Raw genomic sequence first — 14,033 nt, 5'->3', positions numbered from 1 at the left:
GAAGTCATATAAAATTGATCCAAAGGCAGAAGAGCTGGGAGTACAGGCAGAGAGCTTGGTTCCAATATTTATTTATTTAAAATATTTATATCCTGCCTTTCTAAGACAGCAGCCTTTTAAGGAGGCTTTTAACAGCAGCGGAACAGCTGTAGGAAAATCCCAAAGCAATAATTAAAATCAGTTGTGTATCACCACCATGGACAGCAGAATTCACGAAAAGCAGCCTGAGCAAATTAGTGGAAAGATTACGGGTGCAATTTTAATCTTGATTGCAGCATTCCTTGCTATTAGTTCCTTTGAAGATGTTTCCTCTGTTATCACTTTATTATACATACAGAGGGACACAACCCTATCATGAACTATTTTGTGGTGACTTTTATGTGTCCTCCTTCTGTGTTTTAACACTGAGCTCCTGTGGCCTTTCTCCCATTCAGAGTTATTCTCTAACCTGATGGCTTTCTGTTCCATCAGGTTTCATGGGATCATTTCTCGCGAGCAAGCCGATGAATTGCTTGGAGGTGTAGAAGGAGCATATATTCTCAGAGAGAGCCAGCGGCAGCCTGGATGCTATACCCTAGCTCTCAGGTGAGCTTTGCTGCTTCTGTTTGCAAATTTTAAGAAGTGCTTGTTAGCCATTGGGAACCTGAAGGAATTGCAGTTATAACAACTATATGCAAAACAGTATACTTTAAAAATGGTATGATGTCATCTGTAACGTGTTAGATATTACAATCCTTTAAACTTTAAAGCATAAATTTTTGCAGGCTCGATAGTTGATTTTTTGCACATTCTGTGATAATAATAACAATTTATTATTTATACCCCGCCCGTCTGACTGGGTTTCCCCAGCCACTCTGGGCAGCTCCTAGCAGAATTAAAAGCACAAGAAAACATCAAACATAAAAAACTTCCCTAAACAGGACTGCCTTCAGATGTTTTCTAAAAGTCAGATGGTTGTTTATTTCCTTGACATCTGATGGGAGGGTGCTCTGCAAGGCGGGCGCCACTACCGAGAAGGCCCTCTTCCTGGTTCCCTGTAACCTCACTTCTCGCAGTGAGGGAACCGCCAGAAGGCCTTCGGAGCTGGACGTCAGTGTCCAGGCTGAACGATATGGGTGGAGATGGTCCTTCAGGTATACTGGGCTGAGGCCGCTTAGGGCTTTAAAGTTCAGCACCAACACTTTGAATTGTGCTTGGAAATGTACTGGGAGCCAGTGTAGGTCTTTCAGGACTGGTGTTGTGTGTTCTCGGCTGCCACTCCCAGTCACCAGTCTAGATGCATCCAAAGGACAGTAACAGCCACAGAGTACCCCCAAAATGATTCACATTATATCAGCAGCATCCCCAGTTAGAACTAAAATTATACCAGTTATACCTACAAGACTATATTTAACCATGAATTGTATTTAACCATGATTTAAGCGTATCTTGGGTACAGGAAACTTAGAGCGGCTAACCTGCGACACTCTGGAGGTGCGTAAGTTAGCTATCCCTACCTAGTGCAAATGAAGAACGCTGCCTTATTGTGCTATGAGCACTGCATTTGCAAATAAGGGGGTCGCAGGCTGTCTTGAGTCTCTCATCAACTTCACTTACTGATTTCTAAACCCTGTTTAAAGAATAAAGTGAATTGTACGCCACAGATTGTGCAAGACTTTCTATCAGCTCATCCCCTGTGGTTCCCCCTGTTAACTTCAAACATAGCTAAGTGCCACATTGAGCTGATATTAAAGACATGGAGCTGGTTTTGATTCCTGCATAAGAGGACACCCTGCTATACCTTGGTTTACTAATGCTGTGTTGTGACTGTTTAACCACAGTTAAGAACAGCAGGCAAAGAGCAGAAGGGAAGCCGGGATTGCATTAGTCCAAAGTTCTCTTCCGAGTGCAGTTGAGGATGTTCTGCACCGGTCTATAACACATGTTCATGCAGCCCTGGCACAAACCTGTTTCATCTGAGTATATACTGGTTCCTTGAGTCTGTACTCCGTCCTCCAGCTTTATAGCTAATGAGGAACATGGCCTTTTTATAGCCTGCATCATCTGAGAAATCAATGTTTTTAGTGTTCAAACACTAATGCAACAACTTCATTTTGTTTTAATGCAGGTTTGGCAATCAGACCTTAAACTACAGGCTTTTTTACGATGGAAAGCACTTTGTAGGGGAAAAGAGGTTCGAGTCAATACATGATTTGGTAACAGACGGCTTGATAACGCTGTACATAGAAACCAAGGCTTCTGAATATATTTCAAAAATGACGACAAACCCTATCTATGAACACATTGGATATGCCACTTTGCTTAGAGAAAAAGTATCCCGGAGACTGAGTAGATCAAAAACTGAATCGAGGAAAGCTAGTGTAACCACATGTGAAGAAAACGCACCCGTTGAAAAGGTAAGGTGATTCATGAGGAAATCAATCCATATATAGATCTGCCTTTAAAAAATGCATCTGGGGCACTCAGTCATTAAAATGCACTCAGTGGCTTGTCCTCAACTAACTTTTAGTCAAAGTAAACCCACTGAAATGAATGGACCTCAGTCATGGCCGTTAATTTCAATGGGCCTACTCTGAGTAAGTGTTAGTTGGGTACAACCCAATGTATTTGTTTATATGTTAACATTTGAGGTGCAAGCAGAAAGCTGAAATCAGATCTATGAAATTATTCTGTTCCTCCATTGGGAATGAACTCCAGATGGTTGCATGCCCTCCTACAATAGCTTCCCATTGTAACAACAACAACAACAACAACAACAATTGTATACCACCCTTCCTCCATAGATTTCAGGGTGGTTCCTTTCTGCACTTAAGAAATATGTGTCCAGGTAGCATCTCCCAGATAAAATGAGTGGAAAAGAGCACCTGAGCACATACAAATATTTAAATTCAAATGAGAAGCTGGATCTCTTGAGCTCAGCATTGTATACATCGATAAGCAGTACCTCTCCAGGGTTTAAGGCATAATTTCCCCTCTCCCAGTCTTACCTGGAGATGCTGGTGATTGTAACCTCCCCACCTGGTTTTCAGTATCTGTCTAAAAGAGAATGTAGCCTTGCTATTGATTCCTGAATGTAAGAATTTGTGCTGATTGCCTGTTCACCAGATCTCAAGTTTGTTAGCCTTTAACGCAAAGTTCAAATCTCTGCTTTACTATTTTGGTGAATGGGCCTGATTTTGGGGGCGTGGCTTTTCTTTCTTTCCATCTTTGCTTTTCGAAGTTGTTTTTGTAGTAGTTGAGCAAACAAGTAGTAGTTAACATAAAGCAATTCACGGAGAAATGCAGCTGAAATCAGCTTGAAATGTGTGACAAATGATGAATATTCTTATAAGAGGTTGTGTGTTCCCGCAGATTGAAAAATATTTCAAACGAAACCTCTTTTCTGGTGTAAGTGCTTTTGAAGGTTATTTAATGCATAATTCACATAATGTGTTTGCATCGCAATCAAGATTATGTTGTTGACCCGCGTCTGAAAAGCAGTGCCTGACTGCTGGAGGATATAATTTATAGTTTTTATTTATGATACTGTTTCAGTCCCATAAGGACATTTCTAAAGACATTCTCTGTTCAAGACAGCAAACGTCTTAAGTTGAGATGGCTTTCGTTTCTAGTGCAAATGACCAAGGAAGACATAAGCAGAGTGAAATACACAAGAAAGCTTTATTTAATAATATTTAGAGCAATATCAGGCTTTTGGAAAGAGTAACACAAATTAAACTCAATTAACTATAAATTACTATTATTTAAGAGACACGTGCCCAGAATAGAAAAGCACCTTACAAGGCTGTGATGAGCTGGTTTTTGGATTTTATTTCAGCATAGTTCAAAATCTGAGAGGTTCACTGTCAGAAAAAGGAAGGAATCATAGAATAGCAGAGTTGGAAGGGACCAAGAGGGTCATCTAGTCCAACCCCCTGCAATGCAGAAATCTTTTTGGCCCAAAATTTCAAGTTGTCACACTTCTGACAATCAGATCACTGTAGTTTTAAACCCAGGCCAGTGGATCCATGTTCATACCCTTACGCTATGCATGTGCTGCTTCATGCAACAATATTTGCATGCTCACCTGCTGAATACATTGTGCCACCCATTATTTCAGGTATGGAGAAAAGAGGGGGCAAACTTAAGTTCAGATTCTTCCATGCCATCTGCTAAAACTTTCCAACAGATGATTTTGTGAGAACTGGTGGTGCAGGACATAAACAATTTCAGCCACTGCACACCACCCTTTATACAACACTGGGTGCTGGAGACGGTCGTTGATTAGTGTGGCATAGGGGCGCTAGTTTGTAATTTGAGAAAATAGTTTTCTATCCCAAAGAAACATTTCCTCCTAACTGATATGAAATAGGTTTCCTGCTATCAATATTCCTCCAGTCTTTTAAGTCAACACTATTATTCTGCTTATAAACAGAATAATTTTTTGAGTGGAACTTGGGAAGCAGGTTTGGGTTGTTGGTTTTCCTTGTATTCGTTGTTCCATCTCCCAGTCTCCAAGCTGTGCTCCCTGAAATGTGTTAAGAAAAATGCTGCAGGAAGTAAATGTATTCTTGATAGCCGTAGCAAAAAAAAATGTTTTCTCATTGGAGTACTTTGCATTACATTCCAGAAAAACCTAATTTGTGATGGTTGGCAAAGACCATTATTAGTATGGGAGAAAGGATTTTATCTATGCTGTATAGAACCATAACATGTTGTGACTGAAGCAGGGCAGGGGACATAAGCTATTTTGGCAGAGCAACTGCTACCCCTCAGAACCTCTTAGAAACATCCCTACTTTTAAGATACGGTATAGAATCATAGAATTGCAGGGTTGGAAAATACCCGGAGGGTAATCTAGTTCAACCCCCTGCACTGCAGGAATCTTGACTAGATCATACATGACAGGTGGCTATCCAACCTTTGCTTAAAAACCTCCAAGGAAGGAGAGTCCACCACATCTTGTGGAAGTCTGTTCCACTGTCAAACAGCTCTTACTGTTAGCAAGTTCTTCCTGATGTTTCATCGGGATCTCCTTTCTTATAAGTTGAATCCAACGATTTAGGCTCTAGCCGCTGGAGCAGGAGAAAACAAGATGGCTCCATCCTCCATGTGGCAGCCCTTTAGATATTTGAAAATGGCTAAAGGAGAGAATGTCAACAGGAGAATGCTAGGTATGCAATTAACTCACCAGTTAAAATCAACATGACTTAAATTTTGGATTTGGCGCTTTTAGAAAACCAGAATGAGGCAAATGGACACGGCTATTTTTGTGTATACAGTGGTACCTCTGGTTACAAACGCTTCTGGTTACAAATGCCTCAGGTTACAAGCTCCGCTAACTCGGAAGTAGCTGCTCCTGGTTGCGAACTTTGCCCCAGGATGCGAATGGAAATTGCGTGCTGGACGTGAGCCCGCAACGGGAGGCCCCATTAGCAAAAGCGCGCCTCAGGATAAGAACGGTTTCAGCTTAAGAACGGACCTCCGGAACGAATTAAGTTCATAACCAGAGGTACCACTGTACTTGGTAAAATTGATTATATTTACATAATAGTATCTGGAAGTTGCTTAAATAACTTTTACTCCCATTTTGGAGTAGGTAAAATAAAGTTTGTTGGTTTGTTTCAGTTATCTGCCCAGATAGTTTAGAATTTCTCAACAAAAAGACATCTTTAAAAACGTACTGAATGGCTTTAATGTTGCCCTGAAAAAAGGGCTTGTAAACATTTCAAACAGAGTTTAAACTTCTGCAGTGATTAGGAGAGGTTAAGTCGGGGGTTTTTTGAAAAAAGAAAGAAAATGAAACATCACCTTTTATTGATAGCATTTCAGAAGCCAAGAAACTACTGCAGAGGGCATTAATTTCCCTGATAGGTTTGTTAGACCATTTGTGGGATGTAGTTATTCTTCCCCGCACGAAAGGTTGACAACAGAAATTATTGAATGGCTCAGTCATTCCTGAGACTTTCCCCCTTTGGGCAGGTCAGCGGAAGGTTGTTACAATGCCACTAACTAGGAAGAGAATGCATAACTTGGAACCGCCTGAGGAATCTGTCCACTCTCATAATACAGTTTCCTGGAAGTTGTAATTAGTAGTACTGTGCCAGACCCCATAAGAAAAATGAAACGCATATTCCAAATCAGCTGCTTTTCTTTGGGTCTTTTTCATCCGAATAATTATATAGGTCAGAAATCACCATCATAAAAGAAGAATATTTATCTGTCGTTATCCCTCAAACTAAAAAAAATAGGCATTCCACTCTTGCTGTATTATAAATAGGCAATAAATGAATGTATAAATGCATGAATATTCATACAGCGCTTTAAAAAAAAAAGCAGGTGAATAGATTTTTAAGAATTGAGGGGCGGCTGCACCATTGTTCAGCTATCTCATATGAAGGCCTGTCATTGCACTGCGGCTAAATGTTTGCCTGTTGCTTTTATATTAAGTCTGCTTCATCCAAAGGTCTTCTAGCTTCCTCCAGTAAAACAGGCTGCTAGTATACAACACACATCTGAAGGGTTTTGTCTGTTTCTTTTGAATTGAGCGTGTGATTGGAACTTGGAAATTATCCCGCATTCCCAGGAAAGTGAATACTTGCCAGTCTTTTTGTGTGTGTGCAAAAATTGACATAATACAGCATCATAGCAAGTATAATTCATAGACTCCTGGTGAATAGCAACACCTTCATTGGTGCTCAAGGGCATGCTATTGAACTCCCCCGCCGCCGCCTCTAATAAGGTCTAGCTATTCTGTCTTTAAGCAAATACTGCATTTACCTTACCAATAAAGTACAGTCGTACCTTGGAAGTCGAACGGAATCCGCTCCGGAAGTCCTTTCAACTTCCAAAACCAAAGCACGACTTCTGATTGGCTGCAGGAAGCTCCTGCAGCCAATCGGAAGCCGCGCCGGACGTTCGGTTTTCGAAAATTGTTCGAAAACCGGAACACTCACTTCTGGGTTCCGATCGTTTGGAAGCCGATTTGCTCAGGAGCCACAGCGTTTGAGATCCAAGGTACGACTGTAAAAGCAGAATGTGAAATGTTGTCCCAAAGTAAGAATGCTGGAATAATCCTACCAGTAAAACAACAGCTTTATTGTCTGTAGGTACTTAAAGCAATTTTTGTTAGTATTTTGTATTTTTTGGCATTTTATGCTTAAGTATATCTCTGTACGTTGTTGTGCATCGACTTGATATTTTATATTATTCAGTGGTTTATATTTTTTTATAGATATAAATGAATAAAGCTCTGAGGAGCTATAGAGCTATATTTATTCATTTTTTAAAAATGCCGTTCTGTTTTCCCATGCTCTGTGGCACATTCAAATATTGATCATAACATCTGGTCCATTCTTAGTCATTAAAAACGAGCTTAGAAGTGGACATGCTGTGCAACCGTGGCTAAATTGCATCAGCAGTACTTGTATTTAAAGTGTAGCCGAAGCTCGAGCTGTAAAAATTGCATGTGGAACAGCTACTGAAAACTTCATAAACAATTTCCCGTTAAAGCTGATACAGTGGCACATCCATTTCCTGCCCTGATTTCTTCCTTTGTGCAATCACTGGAAAATATAAGGCAGCTCTGTAGGCACAAATCTATATTTGATTATCTCACCGTGTTTTCTGAGATGGAGAATATAACAATGCAATAATCTTTCACCTATCATTGTGTCCGAGTCGCTCAGTGTGCTTTTCAAATACAGGACTTGTAATTCCATGTAAATTGATGTAGCTTCCTTTGCACAAGCAGAAGGTTTTGAGTTATGCAGTTCAAAGAAGCCCTTTTTTTTGCACTCGGTTTTACTTTTTGAAAGCATTTTCTTCCATCCAACCTTCGCTCAAAGATGCTGATGTCTTACTGGGACAAGTTGGCATATAGAGCAGTTAATGGCTTTGGATCAGTTTACTTGAGGGGTTGCCTTGCCTCATATATGCCTTGTTTTACCAGTTTGTCGAAGTTACAAAGTGCCATACTGTATATTGTTTGTTCTGCATATGTGAGGAGCTGATATTTTAGTGTGGCATCATCACCTTAATGCATTGGTACACCCTATTGACACTAGACATGTGTCCTCATCATTGCTGTTTTTCTAGAAAAAGACTTGCTGGAACTCACCATGAACGCCTCCCTTGTTCTCTTATAATGGCAGTGGCGCCCATTAGAGAGGTGCCGGAACTGAGTTCTGGCAAGTTCCAGCTGGAAAAAAAGTCCTGGTCCTCGCTATAATTAGATGCCTGCTCAACAAGTCTCCCCAGACATATAATTTAGTTATGTATATTGAATTTTTTTAAATTTTTGCTGATTGTATGTATGTTTTCATGATAATTATTTTATACATACTGCTTTGAGATTTTTCTGATTAAGTGATCTATGGCTTTTCATAACTGCACTAACGCTATTGATTCAATCATAACATGTACCCTTTTTATTTAAAAGGCTAGGTAAAAATAGGTAGCTACCTTAACTCATAACCTGCCTTGTTACTGAATCCTTTAGGAAGGAATCAAGTAAGGCTTACATTTCACAAAAGTGGGGATGATTTATTGGCAGAGCTACATGTTTCAAACACTAGATGGCAGCTTTACTTAAGAGTTTTTATAGTTTTCGTTTTTAACTTTTTTTTAAAAAAAAAAGATACAGTAGCTTCATGTGTTTTTCTGGTTTGTTTATTTATTTAGTGTGTTTATCCTGCCTTTTGGGATAAAACTCTCCCAAGCATCAAAGAACTACATCTCAAACAGCAAAACGAGACCAGTGCCCCCATGTTAGCTTCAGACATAAAGCAGAAAACAGTGTGTGGTTTATTGCAAGGTCACATGCTTCAGGATCAACCGTCTGAGAAATTTGTCTACATATACCCTTGCCCTGTTTAGTCTCCAATATGGGTGCAAATTATTATTACATGTTTATATTTACATATTTAAATGTCTGTGAAGGGCGCATTTATCTGGCAACACTTTAACCTGAGCAGTGTATGCAAGCAGGAGGAAAATATTATTTCTGGGAATAATTGCTGTAGAAACCTTTCCAATTCTTTTGCATACATTGTTAGTTGCATAAACTGCTTGGACAACAGGCTTGTTTTAAAAGTATTGGTGTTTTAAAAGGGCTTGTTAAATAGTAAGCACATCCTCTTTTAAAAAATATCCTAAAGTTTACTGAGGGTGCTTAATATATTAAATGGGCCATTCAGATATTGCAAGTGGGTTGTTTCCAAGTTTTAAAGTAATACTTACCAGGTTTTTCCTATTTGGAAATACCCCAATTCTATGAAAGAGGGCAAAATAACCATCTTAATGTTAAGACAGAATTTTTAGACAAGATAGTACAGTGGTGCCTCACAAGATTAAATTAATCCGTTCCGCGAGTCTCTTCGTCTAGCGGTTTTTTCGTCTTGCGAAGCAACCCTATTAGCGGATTAGCGCTATTAGCAGTTTAGCGGCTATTAGCGGCTATTAAAGGCTTAAGGGATTGGCGGATTAGCTGCTAAAAGGCTATTAGCAGCTTAGCGCCTTAGAAAAAGGGGGTGGGGAGCGAAAAAAACCCTCAAGAATCACAAGACATTTTCGTCTTGCGAAGCAAGCCCATAGAGAAATTCGTCCTGCGAAGCACCTCTGAAAACGGAAAACCCTTTCGTCTAGCGGGTTTTCCGTCCTGCGAGGCATTCGTCTTGCGGGGCACCACTGTATTGTCACACAAAATGGACCAATGTACGCACCCTACTTTTACAGGGCGCCACTATCCCATCTTCCCCCTTTTCACCGGCAGTTGCAGCCCAATTCTCTGCATGTTTACTCGAAAGCAAATCTCACCCAGCTCAGTGGGGCTTAGCCCTCAGGTCAGTTGTGCATAGGATCACAGCCATTTCCTGTGCAACATTTAGCAAGCACGGCGTGGCTCCTGGATCGATTCCTGTGAGACCCGCGTGCCCTTACTGCTAGATCAAAATGATCCTGTGAGCTGAGGCTTGATTCCTGGAAGAGTGCAGTGTTTGAAGATCTGTCTGTGCGCAGCAGGGATTCATGACCCAATTGGACAAAACATCTTCACTGTCTATAGTGGAACTCATTTCAGTAGCAGACCTGAGGCTAATAAATATATTTTTTCCCTAATCAAAACCTTAAAGATGAGTGCTGGAGGCCCTCCGATTTGCTAAGCCGGTTCTTAATGGCGGTCGGTAATTGAATAGAAAAGCAGGGCTTGTAAGCAATCGTCCTACCCTCTCCCATCTCCTCCCCCCCCCTTTTTTTCTTTTTTCTTTTACTGTTGCTGCCTCTCTATCAGCAACAACATGTGCCTCTGAAAGTGGCTGTCAGCCTTCCAATCCCATCTGCCAAGCTGTCTGTTGCCAGGCTTCCTCTTCAGCTCCCAGGTTGCGGCGTCCTGTCTTGTTTTGCTGTTTACACGCAACCCCCCCGGCTCTCTTCAGAGTCACCTCTCAAACCTCAAGTTGTATTTCCTGCCCAGATACGGGTGATCATTATGAAGTCGTTGCCCTTGGATTTTCAGCTGAATCAGGGAACTTTTCCGCTAGGTTTATTTTAAAAAAACCAAGGTGGATAGTGGAAACAATTTCGTACAGTCGGTATTCTGTATGAGTTTTTGCATTTTTATTCTAGATCTCTCATTGATTCACATTGACAAACACTGGAACTTTGTGTTGCTCTTTCCCATCTGTTTTTAAACAGGGTATTATAGCTTACTAATTCACTTCCAGGGTTAGGAGATGGTTATTTTAAAAACAACACGTGCAGCTTTACATGGGTTCGAACTACCACGTGAAGTATTTTGTGTAGGCTTTGTTTATTATGTGGATGTGACACTGTTTCTGTTATTCCAATGCTGCGAAGAAAGGCATTGCTGCCCCATTTTACAAAGCAGTGAATTGAAACGGAGAGGTTCTGGCTTTCCAGGGTAAAAATCTAGTCATTCAAACAAGGCGTTGAATGTCACTTCCTTATACATAGGAACTGGATCCTGTTTTGAGTCATTTGAAGCAGGCTTCAGATAATGCCGGCTACAAAAGTGTTGACAAAATATTTTCTTTGTCATCAAACGTTATGATCCTCTTTTTTCAGGTGCCTTTCAATAGGGTGCTAGTATAGAAAAGTAATGTAAATGCCATGAAAAGATATATAGGAATATATGTATTTTTTTTAATGAATCAAAGTAGGGATAGGGATATAAATTAACTTCCATGTACGCTGCCAGGGAACTGCCATCGAGCCAGAGGGAGAGGGAGGGCTCCAGAGGGATTCCGGAGAGCGTCCCGGGAGGGAGAGAAGCAGCACATCTTCTGGGGAAGGAAATCAGCATAGCACCAGTGGAGGAGGGGGGCAGATGGGGGAATCGGCGAGGTGGCTCCAAGACTCCTCGCCGGGGACCAGCGGGGAGAGCACTGGTCCTCCGATGCCCACACCCTCCCTGCGCAGAAGGCTTCCACGCAGGGAGAGTAGGCGGAGACTAGGCGTCAAAGAACTTCTTTGCTGGAAGAAGTTCAAGAAATGCCCAATGACGGATTCTGCCAGCGATTGAGACAGCCACGGGCGAGTGGCTGTCCAGACAGAAAGGGTTCACTCAGGCAACCCACCCAGGTGTGGTGCCGATTTACGCATGAGCAACCCCTAGAACCATTACATACGCTAACCCTAACACCAGGCATAGGGTCCTTGTTCACCCCTGGCATTCTCCTCAGGCAGCGCCACTCACTCCTCATGCTTTACAACATCTTTGATGGTGATTTTGGTCTGGCCAGAATGTTTCTTTGAACTTTGATAATACCTTTAGTTTTCTTGCACAGAGGATAAAGGGCTGTGTGTGTGTGTGTGTGTGTGTGTGTGTGTAAACTAGCCTATTGCACAAAAACAACATTTATATTGATTGCTCCACCCATGTTTCTCTCTGCCCACCTACCCACCGGTGGCATGTGTCTTCCAGAATGGAATGCAGCCTTCTGAGCAATGTTCCCCACCCCAGTAGTAAAAAAAGACCCCTGGACGGTTAGGTCCAGTCAAAGGTGACTATGGGGTTGTGGCGCTCATCTCACTTTCAGGCCGACGGAGCCGGCGTTTGTCCACAAGCTTCCTGGGCCATGTGTCCAGCGGGACCAAACTGCTTCTGGTGCAATGGGACACCGTGACAGAAACCAGAGCACACGGAAAGGCCATTTACCTTCCCACTGCAGTGGTACCTATTTATTTACTCGTACTGGCGTGCTTTTGAAGTGCTAGGTTGGCAGGAGCTGGGACAGAGCAATGGGAGCTCACCCTGCCGCGGGTGGCCCTCAGCGCTGGACCTCAATGTCTGGACTGAACGATGGAGGTGGAGACGCTCCTTCAGGTATACTGGACCGAGGCTGTTTGGGGCTTTAAAGGTTAGCACCAACACTTTGTATTGTGCTCAGAAACGTTAGAGAGCTGGACTAGAACTAAACAGGCTCAAATTCCTACTCAGCCACGAAGCTCACGGGGTGACCTTGCACCAGTCACCACCTCTCATCTAACCTACTTTACAGAGTGGTTTTGAGGTCTGAGCTCTGTGGAGGAAGGGCAGGGCTTTAAAATGCAATAATAAACTTAAGAACCTTTGTGTATTTTAATGAATAAAATAACCCTGGCTATGTCTGCCCGTCGGTCTAGAACTCAACTCCCCAGTCGCCTGAGCAGAAGCTAGCACAAGGACCCCTGCTTGTGCAAAAGGGCTTTCACCATCAAGTTCCTCCTTCCATGCACCCCCATGGAGCCCCCACATCCTCTCTGGACCATCAGGAGAACTGCCAGAACAGCACATGGGAGGAGAGGAGAGATGATTCCATTGGGCCCATCAATTGACAGAATGATCTCCTTAGCACAACATCAAATTCCAACCCCGCTTTGTGCTTTATGCTCAGGAGTACCACTGAAAGCACTTTACATAGCCCTTGGTTTTAACTTGTGACAATACTGAATTGATCACATTAGGAGAAAGCCGTAAGCCTTCGCTGCCCCTGCCCCCACTTCTCTGCAGGCCCAGGGTTCCTAGTTCATCTTATGCCGCTGCACTGTTGAAAGTGATTATTTTCCCAGCTGGCCTGGAAAGCTGCAACAAAGAAAGAACCGCAAGAGGGAAGGATTTGAATTGTGACAGTGGAGTAACATCTGCTCTCTCTTTCATGGCCCTCTCCACTTTGAAATCATAATGCCTGCTCATTGCATTCACATGGCTTGTGTGCTTTTAATGATATAGATGTATGAAAAGAGATTGGAAGATCTCCAGCTGTTAACAATGACTCCGGGGTTTTTTGTTGTTTTTTTTAAAAAAACCTTTGGGGTAGAAGCAAAGCAGGCATCTCCCTTTGATTTCATATTAATCTGATTAATACACTTTCCTAATTCCATGTGTTCTTTGATGTGTATTGCAAGGAAGCTGAGTGCCCATAGAGCCAAGCCAAGAATGGTATTTTTAGCATAGTTTCCTTGTAGAGTAGACTAGATCAAACCATGCACATTTATAATCTGGGCTAGTACAATTTACAATTAGACAAGTATTTACAGAATTACAGTGGTGGTTTTTTTTTTAATTTAGTTTTGATTTTGGTTTGCATTTTTAATGCACCTTTAGTTTCCTTTTTTAATTTTCTCCCACTTTATCTTGTTTAACTGAAACATTTTCCATTAAAAAAATAAAATTAAAAAATGACTACTGCTAGTAGACAGACATTTATAGTAGTACTTGATATGTAAGCAATTCCCGCCTGCCCACCCCACAAAAGAAATAACAGTGAAGGCTTGGTAAGGATATGGAAGGGGGGGAAGCTTCCCCAAAGAAGCTTGTGGACAGCCTAGCACAGGAATAACTGCTTGTAAGTTCAGTGGGGGGACACGGGTGGCGCTGTGGGTAAAACCTCAGCGCCTAGGACTTGCTGATCGCATGGTCGGCCGTTCGAATCCCCGCGGCGGGGTGCGCTCCCGTCGTTCGGTCCCAGCGCCTGCCAACCTAGCAGTTCGAAAGCACCCCTGGGTGCAAGTAGATAAATAGGGACCGCTTACCAGCGGGAAGGTAAACGGCGTTT

The 14,033-nt window shown here is 42.1% G+C and overlaps 1 protein-coding gene and 1 long non-coding RNA gene across 3 annotated transcripts in view; one reads left to right on the top strand and one right to left on the bottom strand.

Moving 5' to 3' along the window:
- CHN2 (chimerin 2) overlaps positions 1-14,033 on the top strand; it is a 152,344-nt gene that overhangs the window by 75,484 nt on the left and 62,827 nt on the right. For both annotated transcript variants that reach the window (XM_083405067.1, XM_083405068.1), the window contains 2 exons: positions 472-585; positions 2,108-2,396. In XM_083405067.1, coding sequence (XP_083261193.1) covers positions 472-585; positions 2,108-2,396 — 403 coding nt within the window. The remainder of the gene's footprint in view (positions 1-471; positions 586-2,107; positions 2,397-14,033) is intronic.
- Positions 8,222-10,650, bottom strand: LOC310660548. Its single transcript, XR_014503502.1, has 2 exons — positions 9,681-10,650; positions 8,222-9,320 (listed from the first exon to the last, which is right to left on the bottom strand). It is a non-coding gene; the product is annotated as an uncharacterized lncRNA (long non-coding RNA).

Source organism: Podarcis tiliguerta (assembly GCF_965153285.1).
Source record: "Podarcis tiliguerta genome assembly, chromosome: 12".
Taxonomy (NCBI): Eukaryota; Metazoa; Chordata; class Lepidosauria; order Squamata; family Lacertidae; genus Podarcis; species Podarcis tiliguerta.
Note: the sequence above shows the minus strand (reverse complement) of the source record. Positions and strands in the feature narration are given on the sequence as shown.